We start from the raw sequence: 14,194 nt of genomic DNA, 5'->3' as shown, positions 1-14,194 counted from the left end.
TCTTCTGTAAGTACCGCTTTCTTGGCGGTTGACTCCGACTCCGAGACTGTTGTGCCTTCCTGAGACACGTGTGAGGACGGGATAAGCATTGAGTGCTGTGCCTGCAGATCCTGTAAAAAAGTTTAAAAAGACGTCCTGTCTGTTTGTGGGGGTACTCGCTATTGATACGGTGTTTGTCCTGATGCTGTTGGGGGAATAGGTTACTCCCCAACAGGTCCGGCCAATGGGTAGTTGGCCGGTAGGCCGCCAGAAAGGTGATTTTGCCGATAGACGTGTGGACGCCAATAGCAGTGGCTTCGAGGGTGTCGAGCTGTGGTAATTGCACGGGATAGTGCCGCAGGGCCGACCTGACGTAAGCCGCCGTACCACCGCCATGGGTCAATCGGTCGGTGCAGTAGCTGTTGTTGTTCCCGACCCTGACGTGCACTCCGGGTTTTAGGAACGTATCACAGACGAGCCAGATATCCACTGCCTCGCTGTGGAGAAATTCCCTAAACTCTCCCTGCTGTGGTACTAAGCTGTTTGCGTTGAAGACGCAAACAGTCAGGGCATGTGCGTGGTCGTTATCCGTGCCTGGGGGGCTGGGCGATGGCCTGGAGGGCCGTCGCAGCTGCAGAGACTAGCGTGGGAAGCTGTGACATGATTGTACCTTTAGTGTCTGTAGAAGAGCCTGCAGGTCGCCGGCGATAGTGGCTGCAGGGGCGGGGGGCGCTGGGGCAGGACCAGGCTGGCCCTCTTCTCCGACGAGACTCTGAGCAATGGGGGCTGGCTGTTCGTCATTGGCGCGAGCCGAAGGGGGAGGTGGGGGGTGGCCCAGCGGCAGTGATTTCCGGTTTTGTGGGTGGCTGTGGGTTGTGGGTGGGTTGGCGGCGGTCGCCACGAGGTGGGGGTCGCTGTTCGGTGGTTTGTCTTCTGGCAACAGAGGCAAAACTAACGCCAGGCTGCACTTCCTTAGCAGCCTTGGGACGGTTGCGTGCCTTGAACGCGTTGTAGCCCCTGTAGCTGGCAACATGCGGTCCACTGCAGTTGTAGCATTGGGACTGCTCTTCGCTCTTTTTGGCGCAGTCGCGGCTTTGGTGCGGGCCTGCGCACTTAACACATGGAGCTGGTGTTGTACTGTTGTACGGCCACGTGATCGAGGCCCTGACAAGAGTGGCATTGTGCTCTCTTGCCCTTGGCCCAGAGCGGTTCGACTGTGACGTCGACGTCAGCGATGTTTTTGTGGTGTCACCGCCAGACACCACACTTGCTAGGTGGTAGCCTTTAAATCGGCCGCGGTCCGTTAGTGTACGTCGGACCCGCGTGTCGCCACTGTCAGTGATTGCAGACCGAGCACCACCACACAGCAGGTCTAGAGAGACGTCCTAGCACTCGCCCCAGTTGTACAGCCGACGTTGCTAGGAATGGTTCACTGACAAATACGTTCTCATTTGCCGGGACGATAGTTAGCATAGCCTTCAGCTACGTCATTTGCTACGACCTAGCAAGGCGCCATTGATGCTGTAAAACATGTACAAGAGATTGTAATTATGTATCAAGAGCGATGTTCTCCAATTATGGATTAAAGTTAAGTATTCAAGCCACTACGTTCTTTATTTATTAGACTCAACTCCTTTAATTGTTCCAGACCTCACGCCAGTCTGCGTGAGCTTAAACGCGTGCCTTTCGGCTACCTCCGAGTGGCTTGGCTGTCTTGCCAAGTCACTACAGTTTTCCAACTGGAAAATCTTTCCGTTGTCCTCGTTGTCCACCAGGACGAGGAACAGTGGCATCTTCTTATGGGTCCGGGAGGACGTCTTTAGTTCTACAGCGCTGGCGGCGTAGCCCTGTTCGGAAAATTCATGTTTTAGGTGGTTAGGAAACATTTTAAGAGGAAGGTATAACCACTTTCAGGAGTTTTAGGAATGTGTTATGCGTGTAACAGTGGAGTCCCTGTGCCCTAACAAACTCCATGAGCTTTGTGTTCGTCTAAGGTGGCTGGGAAGACTTGTACAGGTCGTTCCCTGTGACCTTGAAAGACTTTACCTCTATGGCTTTTTTAATTTTGTTATGGAAGTTCATGAAGTCGTCCTCCCACTTCATGACTACCGGTGAAGGGCGTGTCTGTTTACGTACTCGGGGGGGGGGGGGAGGGGGGCTGGTTCTGCTTGCATGACCTCTTCGGTTGCCACTCCGAAACGATTTGACGTGGTTGGAGGTGGGGGAGCCTCTTGGGCTTGGTTTCACTGCACCGAACCGACGGCACACCGGCTGCTGGGGGCGCCGTGGGGCGTCTGACGAACGGACAGTAACAACTGCGGCGGATAGGCGACAAACCAAGAAGAAGGCTGCAACAACAGAGTCGGAGGTGGCCGGGCGCTTTCTCGATGCCTGTTGCACTTTCATTGGCATTTCTGCCAATAGAACTGTCTCCAGGCTGGCCTCTGGTTTTTCCAGAGAATGTGGAGTAGTTGTAGGCCGTGTGGGGACGGGGTGCTCGCAGTCTGTCTGTCCTTGCGCGGCGAGAACTGGCGCACTAGCGGCTCTTGACTGGGATCGTCCGTTGGGGCGACCAGCGGCGCACTGGCTTCTTGGGTAGCCTGGTCCAGTGGCGCAACACCAATCGGGCCCGCCTCCGCCGGAGCAGCAACATCTTGAGTTGCTGCGCCCGGCAGGGCTCCCGGCGGAACGATCTCCTCTTCTGTGGCCGAGCGCGGCAGTTCACGCGGCAACATGGACGTCCCGCTTTGCAGCTGTTGCGCCTTTACGGCGGCAAGTTCGTAGCGCACGAACATTTCGTACGCTTTTTCTGCTGCCTCTCTTTCTGGAATTGTGGTGGCTTTTGCCATGCGATTCATTATCGCGAACAGTTGGATCCCAGAGAGGAGGCATAGCCTGGGGAGGGGGGGGGGGGGGCAGTAGAAGTGTCGACCAAGGACATGGTGTCGATAGAAGCGGGTTGTGGAGCTGACGTTACCGCCGCCAGAGCGCGCTCTGACGGGGCAGAATCCGCCATGGCGGTTAGGTCGCAGTTACTCGGGTCCATAGGGCAGCTGGAAAGAGATGGAATGATGGTATTTCCTAACTCTAGTGACCGCAGACTGGTCCCACGTGAAGGGGGTCCTGGATCACGGCGTGCCCTAACGTTCCCTAGGCGTGACGCAAATCATTTCCTGAATCGATTTGTGCCACAGCCTGTAGCAGTTTACACGACAATTCTGCCGCTAACTTACTCGCAGGCGAGTGGTCAGCAGGAGAGACACGCTTTTGCTTCTGCCACGCAGACGCCGTTGACCAACGCACTTTGATAAAGGAGCGCAGGCAAAGACGCGCGAGAACAACACCGCGAGCGGAACAATAGCAGCAGCGTTGAGCCAGAGCGTCCTCTCGCTACGGCGGCTCAGCGCAGACTGGTTTTTTCTTGGCGGTTGATGTCCGCTGCTTCAAATATGTGCAGCCGGCTGCTGCTCTCATCTAATACTTTCCCCTCTTTGGGAAAGTGTGAGGGGGAGTTTGTAACCTTTCGGCTTTTACTCCCCTGTGTACGTGTGTGTGTGATTTTTTTTTTCTGTACTTTTTTGGTGTCTGTGATATGTGATGACCGTTCTGTATGTGTCTGGTATTTGCCTGAGGTTGGCAAGATGTTTGGTGTTATATGGGAGGGAGCAGCATTTAGGATTTGGGATTTGGTATTGCGATTTTCTCTTCGACTTAATCGTCGAAGATCGTCATAGGGCGCTTGTGCTTGTCGCTGGGCATGTCATACCGACCTAGGGAGTGGATGAGGGCGTTTCCTGATCTGGCAAGGGCCTTCTATGAGGGTTTTTCCAGATCTTGGAAACGCTCTCTCAGGAGTGGGATTTCGGCTGCTGCGTGCAGATCATCTATGGGGAATCAGAGAGGTAAATGCAATGCCCTCCTGAGGGGGCGGTTCTGCAGCCTCTGGAATTTGTCCAAGTGCTGGTTTGCCGCGTATCCCCAGACAGGGCACGCATACTCCATTACTGACCGGATCAGGGCCTGTGCAGCCGGCTGCTGCTTTCACTAATATTTGGCCTCATGTTTGAGAGCCGGTTTTTTGTGGAGGGTATTGTCTGTAGACATTTCCTCCTGCCTTGAGTGGAATTTGTGTTACTAATGTTGGCCTATTTTAGGTATGTCTTGTGTGTGCAGTGAACACGATTCTTGTATGTCCTGCGGGGCACATTGCCGGTTTTCATGTCTTTTTTTGTTTTTTGTGTTTCTAAGGTGTTTTGTGTGTTTTTTAACATTTATTTTTATGTATTTTTATGTGTTTTGCGCTTATCTTTATTTTTTTGTGGCGTTTCCGTGTTTTTAATTGTCATCTAGTATAAGTATTTTTGGCCTCTTACATCTAAACTGTAGTGGGTCATATTGCCCTAGACCGATGATGAGCTCATTTTGTGAGCGGTGGGCTTGCCTGTAGAATGCTATGGAGAGTTCTTTGAAGCGCTCTCTTAGTGGTTTTAGACCTGTTATGTCGTGGAGATCGTTTATAGGGAACCGAGTGTCAATGTGTATGGGTCTTTTAAGTGTCATATTTTGTATGGTTTGGAGCTTCTTCAGATGATATTTTGCTGCGTAGCCCCACACTGGGCACGCATATTCTAATATGGGCCTGACCAGGCTGCAGTGGACCCTGATTCCAAGGCCGCCGGAAAGGCCGCTACTGGCGTTTAAGATTGGATATAGAACCTGCAGCCTGGTGCTTGCCTTTTTCTTGGGTTAGCTATATGTGTTTGCGCAGTACCTCGGGGTCACGCTAGATAAACGCCTCACTTGCCAGAGTTCCTCCATGGTAGATTCCTGCCTTGGAATATCAGCACGGGGGGGGGGAGGTCGGTATCTGGGAGGTCTTTTTCCTAGCTTTTTTGTAAACATTATCGCTTGGGTCTTGTCGGCATTGAGCGTGATCCGCCACTTTTTGGCCCACGCCTCCGTTTTGTTTAAGACGCACTGAAGACGCGCAGTAGCGAAATTGCGATTCCCACTGAGAGAGAGGAAGGCGGTGTCGTCCGCGAACTGTGCATTTGTAACATGCTGGACTGTGGGGGTGTCTGCTGTGTAGCAGTTGTACAGGGTGGGCCCCAATACCGATCCCTGGGGTACTCCAGCTCGTATGTCACTTTTGGAGAAACATTTGTTGTCGATTTTGACTACAAAAGTTCGTCCTGTGAGGTAGCTTCTTATTGGTTTGACCAACGCCCCAGGGAAATCTTGGGTATATAGCTTATACTGTATACCTATGTGCCAGACCGTATCAAAGGCTTTTGCTGCATCTAGCATAACCGTTCCACAGTAGCCTTTGTAGCTGTGTGCTAGGGTAGCGGCCTCTACTACCGTCATCAGCTGTTGTGTTGCAGAGTGGTTTCTTTGGAAGCCAAACTGCTCTTTCGGTATTATCTGTTTCCTGGTGAGGTGCTACTGAATGGGGAACAATAGAAGGCGTTCATATAGCTTGCTCAGGGTAGGGAGAACACTAATTGGCCTATAGTTTTGCGGGAAAAGGGGGGTCCTTACCAGGTTTCGCGATCGCGATTACTTCCGCATGTTTCCACGCTTTTGGAAATCTGCGCGACCGCGTGATCTCGTTAAAGATGTCCGTTAGGAGCTCGATTGCAACGGGCGGTAGGTTCTTTAATATTTCATTTGTGAGCACGTCGTTGCCAAGCGCTTTTTGTGGGTAATGCTTTTATGGCGCCTACTACGTCTTCTACTGAGAAGGGTGGCAGTGCGTCATCTTCATCGTCTTCCGCTGCGAGGAAGACCCTGAGTTGTCTTCTGACGACGGCTTCGTGGGCTCTATCCTGTGCCTCTGCCGGTTGGAATTGTCTTTCAAAGACGTCTGCGAGTGCGTTTGCCTTGTCAGCAGCGCTAAACGCGAGGCCGCGCTCGCCGTGCAGAGGCGGCATTTTTGCGCTTCTTTTAGTAAATTGTTTAGTTGCCTGCCACAAGTTGTTGTCTTCCACCGTAAGGGCGGACAGACGAGCAGACCATTCGTTGTTTCTGTGCTCATCAAGCGCTGCTCTCAGCGCTCTGTTTAGTAGTCTCCTAGTACCTGGATTTCGGGTCTTTTTCCATTCTCTCGCGACCCTATTTTTGTGTCGTATTTGCGCAAGCAGATGCGGGGGGAGTTGCCTACTTTTGGGTGCACTTTCGGGGGGCCTCGGGGTGGCCGCTTCCGCTGCTTGCAGACTCGTTCGAGTCAGGTGTTTGAGGGCCTGTTCTGTGTTGTCCCTGTTTGGAGGCGGGGTGTGGGCGATGTCTTCCGTTAGTCCGTCTCGGAACTGTTGCCAGTTCGTTCGTTCGAACGATGGGTGACCGTTCTGGATCGGAAGCCATTCACCCACATCTATTTCAAAGAGTACGGGATTGTGGTCGCATGACATTTTGTTCAGCGAACTCGCGGCCACAAAACCCGTAATCCTTTTCGTTATAGCTATGTCTATAACGTCTGGGCGTGCTCCGTTTCGAGGGAAATGTGTGGGTTCTTCGGGAGCCCACACATTGAGTTGGTGGATGCGCGCAAGTCTCTGACTGGAATTCTAGGCGAACCAACAGCCCTGGTCGCCAGTTACAGAGTGTTTTGCATTGAGGTCTCCCCCCAATTAGGAGTTTACCTCGTGGCTGGGTTAGTGCCGCTTTGTTGGGTTCGTGGAGGATGACACATGGTTGCTTATAGACTGCCACTAGCGTGAGGGAGCTGGTGGCAGTTTGGATTTCTATGGCTACCGCCTCTATTGACTGTGTGTCGGGGGGGATTAACTGATGGTGGGAGATGCCTCGTTTTACGTAGATTGCAACCCCGCCTCCGTGTGTTTGCCTATCCTTGCGGTAGCTTGCGTAGTTTGGTGCCGAAGCTTGAGGTGGGTCTCCGACATCAAACACACGTCTACGTCCTCGTCTTTCAGGAATTGCTTAAATTCCTGTACCTGTTTGTGAATACCTTCAGCGTTGAAGACGCAGATGGTTAGCCCTTGGATATGTAGGCGCCTATCCATGGTGTGGGGTGTTGGGGGTTTCGGTGATTTTCGCAGCTAGTTGCGAGGACGTTTTTGGCATTGTGGCTGATATTTCGGCGAATTGCGCTGTTAACTGCTGCATCGTGGAGAGTGTCGTCGTGACTGCCCCCATGAGCTGGCTCATAGAACTGGCTAGCAGCGCAATATCGCCTTGGTTTGCGGGAGTTTGGATACTGCATGTTTGCTGGCCACTGGCGGCGGTGTAGCAAGATTGCCCTTTGTTCAGTGGTCTGCTTGTCATGCCTTCTGCAACCCGTGGCTGGCTGGTAGGCGCAGGTCCTTCCGCATTAGTGGACTGGTGTCTGTCGACGGTGAGAGGGCCAGTCGGAGCTGTACTGGCTTGTTCTGGGTTGTCGTTGGTTGGGCTCAATACGCGAGGATATTGGCGCCCGTCAACTACACTTGTGTTGCAGCGAGTTGGAGCGACAGTCTCGCGTAACATCCGCTCCTTCCTGTTCTGTTCGGTTGGCTGGGGTCGGCCCCTCCAACTGTTTCTCATACCCTTCCTACCTTTCTGAGGCTGTTGCTGCGCTGTGTGAGCCTGCTGCTTTTCTATTGCTCTTAGGATGGTAGGGCATCCGCCATAGCTGGATAGGCGGGGGCCCTTGCAGTTATAGCAGACTGGTTCCCCTCCATCCTCTCTTTTGGGGCAATCTCTGGATTGGTGGTTTCCTGCACAGCGCACGCAATGTGGGGGCAATGTACAGTCCCTAGCTACGCGATTCACTCCCTGGCAGTTGTAGCATTGCCTATACTTGTTTTTCTGTCATAACTTCTCGACAGTTACGCCAGGTGCCATGATTTTCTGCACCTGGAATATCTTTCTGTTTTAGAGAGTGTCTTTTAGTACCGCTAGTTTCAGGGGCCATTTTTTATTAACGAGTGTGACCGTGGTCACGTCGAAACCCTGTCCTATAAGCTCTTCCTTAACCTCCTCCTGGGACAACTTTTTCGGGATACCTCTGATCACTGCCGTAATAGGCTTTTCGTCTACTAATCTAAAGGTAAGGGATGTTTTGCTCTTGCAAGACATCCCTTACCTTCTTGTACTCCTCAGATATTTTAACGAAAATTTTTATTTTGTTGCCGCCTCCCGATTTTGTGCTGAATTCTCCGTTTCCGAGAGAGTTTTTCAGCAAATCTTCGAGGGCCTTATATGACTCTGGGCACTCTACTACTATCGGCGGTATTTTGAGCTGCTTCGTTCCTGCTTTGACCGGAGGTCGTACTGGAGGGGCTGCCTGCGGGTCAATCGGTTGAAACCGATTTTTGCTTTCTATCGGGGGGGGGGGGGGGGGGGCAGATGCTTCTGGAGTGAGGAGCGGCGAACCGCGAACCGTCCTTCTGGATTGTTAGTCTTCCCAGGTGACATCCCGAGCAATGAGCGGCCCTTCTATGTCGTTCTCTCTAACTGTTTCTTCAACCATCGGAATGTCTAAGGGGGCATTTTCCTGCGCTCCTCTTTTTGCTGCCGGGGAGACTGCCAATGAGTCTTCCGATTTGCTCTTTCGCAGCTCCTGTGGGCTGTCGGCGTCCGCAGCAGTACGATTCCTTTTTATGGAGGTCCTTTCCCTATCCAGGGACTGCTGTCTGCGTGTGGGTGTCTCTTTAGGGAGGATGTTTCTCTCCCTGCGTTGTGGGGGATTTTTCCTGGCTTTCCTCTCTGGGGGGAGTTGAGCAGGGTGGGGCAAGGCTTTGGTAGGGAGGGAAAGTCCTTTGGTTGACGGTGGTGAGCTCACCAAACATATGGGTGTATGTGGTGGTGGAGCAGAGTGCTGCTTGGTGTCGCCCTCTAAAGTATGAATAATTCTGATTAAAGAGCCTCCCGGTTGGGGAACGACTCTCGCTCCTACTATCTTGGAGGAATCCGTGTCAGGACGCCGAAAGGCAGACAAGCTGCCAAGGGGGTGTCGGGTGTTGCCTTCGTTGTCACCATTATACGTATCCAGTAACAACACCGACCCTATCAGCCTACCAAGCGCGGGTGACTGGCCAGTGACCAGGCCCTGTCTTGGGAAATGCCCTACGCCTCAGAGGAGGAGGTGGAGTCCCTGCGGCAGCAACAGACGCCCGAAATAGCCGGAAAACCGGCCCACGACAACAAGAAGTCACGCACCAGGCCGTGCCAACCAACAGCAAGCAAAACACGACAATTTGCCAACAAGCTGTTGCCCCAGCCGCTGGTGCCAAAGCAACTCGACGTGAGTGATCGTCTGGGCTTTAATAAAAGCGCAGCCGAAAACACTCCTGTTTTGTCTCCCGTGCAAGCGGGGGCCTATGGCTGACAGTGCGCGAGTAAGAGGAGCAAGCTCAACCCTTGACTGCCACTCAGCAAGTGTGCAGCCACTGACGCTGACGCTGGAATGACGAGCCTGTCCTTGGCTCGTGGTGGTGCAGTTTAGACAAAAAAATTGTCATTCCTGCGGTTCCTGTAAGAGAGAGAAAGATATATTACCACTCTTGTTGATTGGTCCTGTCTGGTGTAACCTGAAACAGGCGACGTGGTCCCTGTTACAGTTGCAGCACGTCGGTCAGTCTTCCTTCTTCGGGCAGTCACGCGATGGGTGACTTTGTGTGCACTTGCAGCAGCGCACAGGCATCCTGCAAAACTTTGCCACGTGGTCCATGCGCTGCCAGTTGAAGCACTGGGCTCGTCTGCCTTTCGGACGGAGTGGCTCGACTTTCACGTCGAAGTCGGTAATGTTTTCAACCTGAAAAATTTTGCGGTTGTCCACATTGTCGACTAAAACCACAAGGAACAAAGGCATGTCCCTGTGGGTCCTGGGTGACCTCATCAGGCCGACTTGGCGGGTCTGGAAGCCTAGTTCCTCCAGCTGCCGCTGTAGGAACGCCGGTTCGATCTTCAGCGGCAGGTGACGGACGACGACCTTCAGCTGCTTCAGCTGCTCCGTACTCTGCGTGAAGCAGAACAACTTCTCGGTCTCACAGAGTTGCAGGAGTTTCGCGTGGTCTTCCATGGACTCTGCTCTGACCTTGTATGTGTCGGTCCCTGCGATCATCTTCCGCGGTTTTGTGACGGAGTAGAGCTTCTGTCTGAGCTCGTTATAGCCCTCACTCCAATGGAGGGTAATCAGCGGCGGGCGGCGGGGCGGTTTTTTTTTTTTTTGTTTTGTTTGTGGTTTTAGGGCGCAAAACTTCTATGGTCATTAGCGCCCAACCCGTGACGTAGAAAACAGGAAAAAAAACGAAATTTAAAATCAGCAGCAATGGGAACAAAGTCATAAAATTTGAGAAACTAAAGGCAGAAGGAATGCTTAAAAATCCACTATAGAAAGGGGTTGGTTGTCCCCCAAAAAAAACCTCAAATGACTGACGTCATTTCACTGTCACTAATAAACTGTAGAACGCGGTCAGCTGAGCGCGTGTCATCTGCTAAAATCGACGATAGATCACGCGATAGCTGTAGACGGGAGCGTAACGGATTAAAATAGGGGCATTCAATTAAAACGTGTCTGACCGTCCACAGCTGAGAGCAGTGGGGACAGAGTGAGGGAGGATCACCGCTTAAAAGATGTCGATGGCTAAAAAGACAGTGCCCTATCCGGAGTCTAGCTAAGATTACCTCCTCCCGACGACGCGTTCGGGAGGAAGAGGTCCAAGCGCAAGGAAGGGCTTTCACTTCCCGCAATTTATTATGGGGAAGTGTTGACCAATGCGCATGCCATAAATGAGCAACTTGGCGACATAAACCGCTCCGTAGATCGGTAAACGGAAGAGACTGAATAGCTGGCCGAGGAAGAGAGACTGCAGCCTTGGCCGCTATATCGGCCGCCTCATTTCCACAGATACCAGCGTGTCCCGGGAGCCAGAGGAACGCCACTGAGACGCCCCCCAGGTGGTGCAAGCGCAGACAGTCCTGAATCCGGTGGACCAGAGGGTGCACAGGGTAAAGAGCTTGGAGACTTAGGAGAGAGCTGAGAGAATCTGAGCAGATTACGTACTGTATCCGCTGATGGCGGCGGATGTAGTGGACAGCCTGGAAAATAGCGTAAAGCTCCGCAGTATAAACCGAACACTGGTCGGGAAGCCGAAAGTGATTTGGGGTGTCGCCAACAATATAGGCACTCCCTACACCTAACGATGTTTTCGAGCCATCGGTGTAAATAAATGTGGCTTCCGTCATTTGTGCACATAGAGCAGCAAATGCCCGACGGTAAACAAGTGTAGGGGTACCATCCTTGGGAAATTGACATAGGTCTCTGAGCAAGTCGATCCGGGGACGGAGCCAAGGCGGTGCTGTACCCCAAGTTGTCAAAAAGGTTTTAGGAAAGCGGAAGGAAAGAGAATGGAGCAGTTGACGGAAGCGGACTCCCGGGGGTAGTAGGGAGGAGGGGCGGCCTGCATACCCGACATCAAAGGAGGCGTCGAAAAAAAGGTCATGGGCTGGATTAGCAGGCATGGAAGACAGATGGCTAGCATAACGACTCAGAAGGACTGCCCGCCGATTGGACAGCGAAGGTTCAGCAGTCTCAGCATAAAGGCTTTCCACAGGGCTGACATCGATAGCAACGCGTAGGGTTTGGGACATAAGGGCGAACGGAAATTATCTCATAGCCTGCTTTGATTTTTGATGGGAGTTGAACTTTGTCAAATGTCAAGAAGACAGTGCGGGTTGGAATGATGTTCGAGTCAACCCTTTTCATAACCCGATGAACAGCGGTGACGCCCTGGTCAGACAGGTAGTGCTGAATTTCTTCGTCAGACAATCCATCGAGGGAGTGTGTACAAACGACTCCACGCGAGGAATTTAAGGTACGGTGCGGCTCCACCCGGACAGGGAAGGTGTGGAGCAGGGAAGTACGCAGCAATTTTTGAGCCTGGAGGGCACTGTGTGTTTCTAACAACAGGGTACCATTCCGTAATCTGGAACAAGACTTTACAGGACCCGCAATTGCGTCGACACCTTTCTGAATAATGAAAGTGTTGACCGTGGAAAAGTCGTGACCTTCGTCAGACCGAGAAACAACAAGGAACTGTGGCAACGACGGAAGAACCGTCTGTGGCTGAGACTCAGTGAACTTACGTTTGTGAGCAGACATAGTGGAAGGTGAGGAAACCATTGCGGAAGAATCCCCCATGATTACCGGCGTCTCCGATGGCGCGCTCCTCCCTTGTGGGGGCCCTCACCGAGGGCACACCCGCCTTAGGTGATTGTTCACACCTCAGGTCACACCTCCCGACAAACGGACGGAGGGACCAATCGGCACTTTCGGAAGGTATCAGCTCGGGTAATCACCCCTCCCTGGGCCTGGCCGTTACCAGGGGGTACGTACGTGTCCTACCTGTCTACCCGGGGCGGGGAATTACGCGTTACCCCGTCACCGGCTACGCATGGAAGTGCGTGGGTCGGCCTTCAGACACGCACAGGGAGGAAAAAAGAGAAAGGGAAAGGAAAGAAAATGGGGTCTCAAACGCCGCAGCGGAGAAAAGGGCAAGGAGAAGAGGGAAGGAAAAGAGAAGGACAGAGGAAGGACGAGGTCTTGCAAGTGTAAAAGCAAGGAATTTGGAACAGTTTCGAGCGTCCGTCTCCGGACGTAGGCACAAACCATACTCCCAGAGGGGGAGAAAGGGTAGGAAAGAGACAGAGGTGAGGGGGGGGGGCGAAGATGAGGGACGGGGAGGGATGCGGAAAGGGAAGGGAAGGTATGCAGCCCGGAAAGGAAGGAGGGCCACATTAGCTCGGGGTCCCGTGCTCGCTACGCTCGTGTCCACAAAAGAGTTGTGGACCCCCTGGGGGGGGGGGGGGGCGGGGCGGTTTCGTCTTCGTAGTCGGTGTGATCCCGTCCCTGTCAGTCTCTGCTACTTCCGGTAGGTCTGCAGAGCGGTTTGCAGCCTCGACCTGTTCCGGCGTCACCGGTCCAAACGACCTGGGTTTCGGTGTGTGGCGCCGGGAGGGCGCGATGAAGCGTTCTTCATCTGGCTTCCTCGGCGATGCGGTCATTGTCCTGCGACGTAACCCCCTCCTCTTCCACTTGGCGCGACCGGAACTCGCCTGGGAGGTGGGAGTGTCCTCTACAACCGCGGCTGGGCTCTTCCGTGCCAGCCTGGACGTTGGTGAGGGCGTGGCGGCTTCAGTAGCCACCACGGCTGGTGCGACTGCTGGCGCGGCAGCTGTCGTGGCAACAGCGACAGGCAATTGCTTGTCGCGACCCACAGGTAGCAGGGACCGAAGTCTCGTTAGAACCTCCACCCTGTCCGCATCGGTTCCTGTGGCCAGACGTTGTATGCAGATGCAACTCTCATCGGGAGTGAGCATGGCGAAGGCGGCGGCAAGTTCCTCCTTTGCCAGGGGGATCGGCGGCTCGATGCGTCGTCTCAGCAGAGAGAATGTGCGGGCGCGGCGCCGTCCGTTCGCGGAAATTTCCACGTCCGTCCGGCGGCCGCGAGCAACACTCTCACTCGTCGTCCTCGTCGGTGATGGGGGGCCAGACGCTGCCGTCGTCCGGGAAACTTCGCTTAGACCGCCATCTGCCTCACCCTGCGTCTCGCCGGAGCGATCGTCTTGTTCCATCTCCTCCTCCATGTCGTAACCCCCAACACAACTTTTCCTCTTTAGAAGGAAAGACACGACAATTTGCTTTCTCAGAGAGTGGGGTCACGCCACGTGGATTTTGCCGCACGAGTTCCTAGTAGCCCTTGCAGGCTGATGTCAACTCTGAAAGACAGAGAGAAAACGCTGGTTAGCGAGAACACGCAAGGCGAGTAGCCAAATACGTGAACCCACGCAACCGATCGCTACAAAATCACGAGCGAGAGGTTAGCATCGGCAGCTTCAGTACAGAGCGTCCGCACACTTCGGCAGCCACAGCACAAGTGCGCGTGTGCAGCCGGCGGGTGCTGTTGCTGCTGCTCCTTCGCAGTTAAATTCCTGTTCTTGAGGATGGTAAGGAGGAGTTTGTTGTCGTTAGAGATTTACTCCACTTAGATGGGTTGAAGTTTGTGGGACGTTTAGGGATAACTGGGACAGTAGTGCGTAATGGATACTAATGATTGCCGGTCAGGGACAGGCGGTAGGTGACGTGAATTAACAGTTAGGCGTCGGCTAGGGGCCTTTACTTGACTGGCCCTGTCGACGCCTGGGACTGTCAGTCAACGACTGACAGAGCGAATATTTGATGATGGCGATGAATATGGTGATGGGTGTTGGGCGC

The 14,194-nt window shown here is 53.4% G+C and overlaps 1 protein-coding gene across 1 annotated transcript; it reads right to left on the bottom strand.

Annotated features, from left to right (window-relative positions):
• Positions 1–619: 619 nt before the first annotated feature.
• Positions 620–13,566, bottom strand: LOC124712436 (flocculation protein FLO11-like). Its single transcript, XM_047242729.1, has 4 exons — positions 12,883–13,566; positions 8,063–8,263; positions 2,241–2,487; positions 620–912 (listed from the first exon to the last, which is right to left on the bottom strand). The coding sequence occupies exons 1-4, from the start codon at positions 13,564–13,566 to the stop codon at positions 620–622; spliced, it is 1,425 nt and encodes a 474-aa protein (XP_047098685.1).
• Positions 13,567–14,194: the final 628 nt, after the last annotated feature.

Source organism: Schistocerca piceifrons, chromosome 8 (assembly GCF_021461385.2).
Source record: "Schistocerca piceifrons isolate TAMUIC-IGC-003096 chromosome 8, iqSchPice1.1, whole genome shotgun sequence".
NCBI classification, from domain to species: Eukaryota; Metazoa; Arthropoda; class Insecta; order Orthoptera; family Acrididae; genus Schistocerca; species Schistocerca piceifrons.
The sequence above is the reverse complement of the archived record's forward strand: the minus strand, read 5'-3'. Positions and strand labels throughout refer to the sequence as shown.

Bases quoted from the DNA above. Each gene is read 5' to 3' on its own strand.
- LOC124712436 (XM_047242729.1), bottom strand. From the start codon at position 13,566: ATGGAGGAGGAGATGGAACAAGACGATCGCTCCGGCGAGACGCAGGGT. The intron at 2,488-8,062 runs GTAAGGGATGTC...GCGCAAGGACAG, and splicing joins TATCTGAGGAGTACAAGAAG to ACAGACTGCGAGCACCCCGT. The intron at 913-2,240 runs GTCGGTTCGGTG...CTCTGTTGCCAG, and splicing joins CCCCCAGCAGCCGGTGTGCC to AAGACAAACCACCGAACAGC.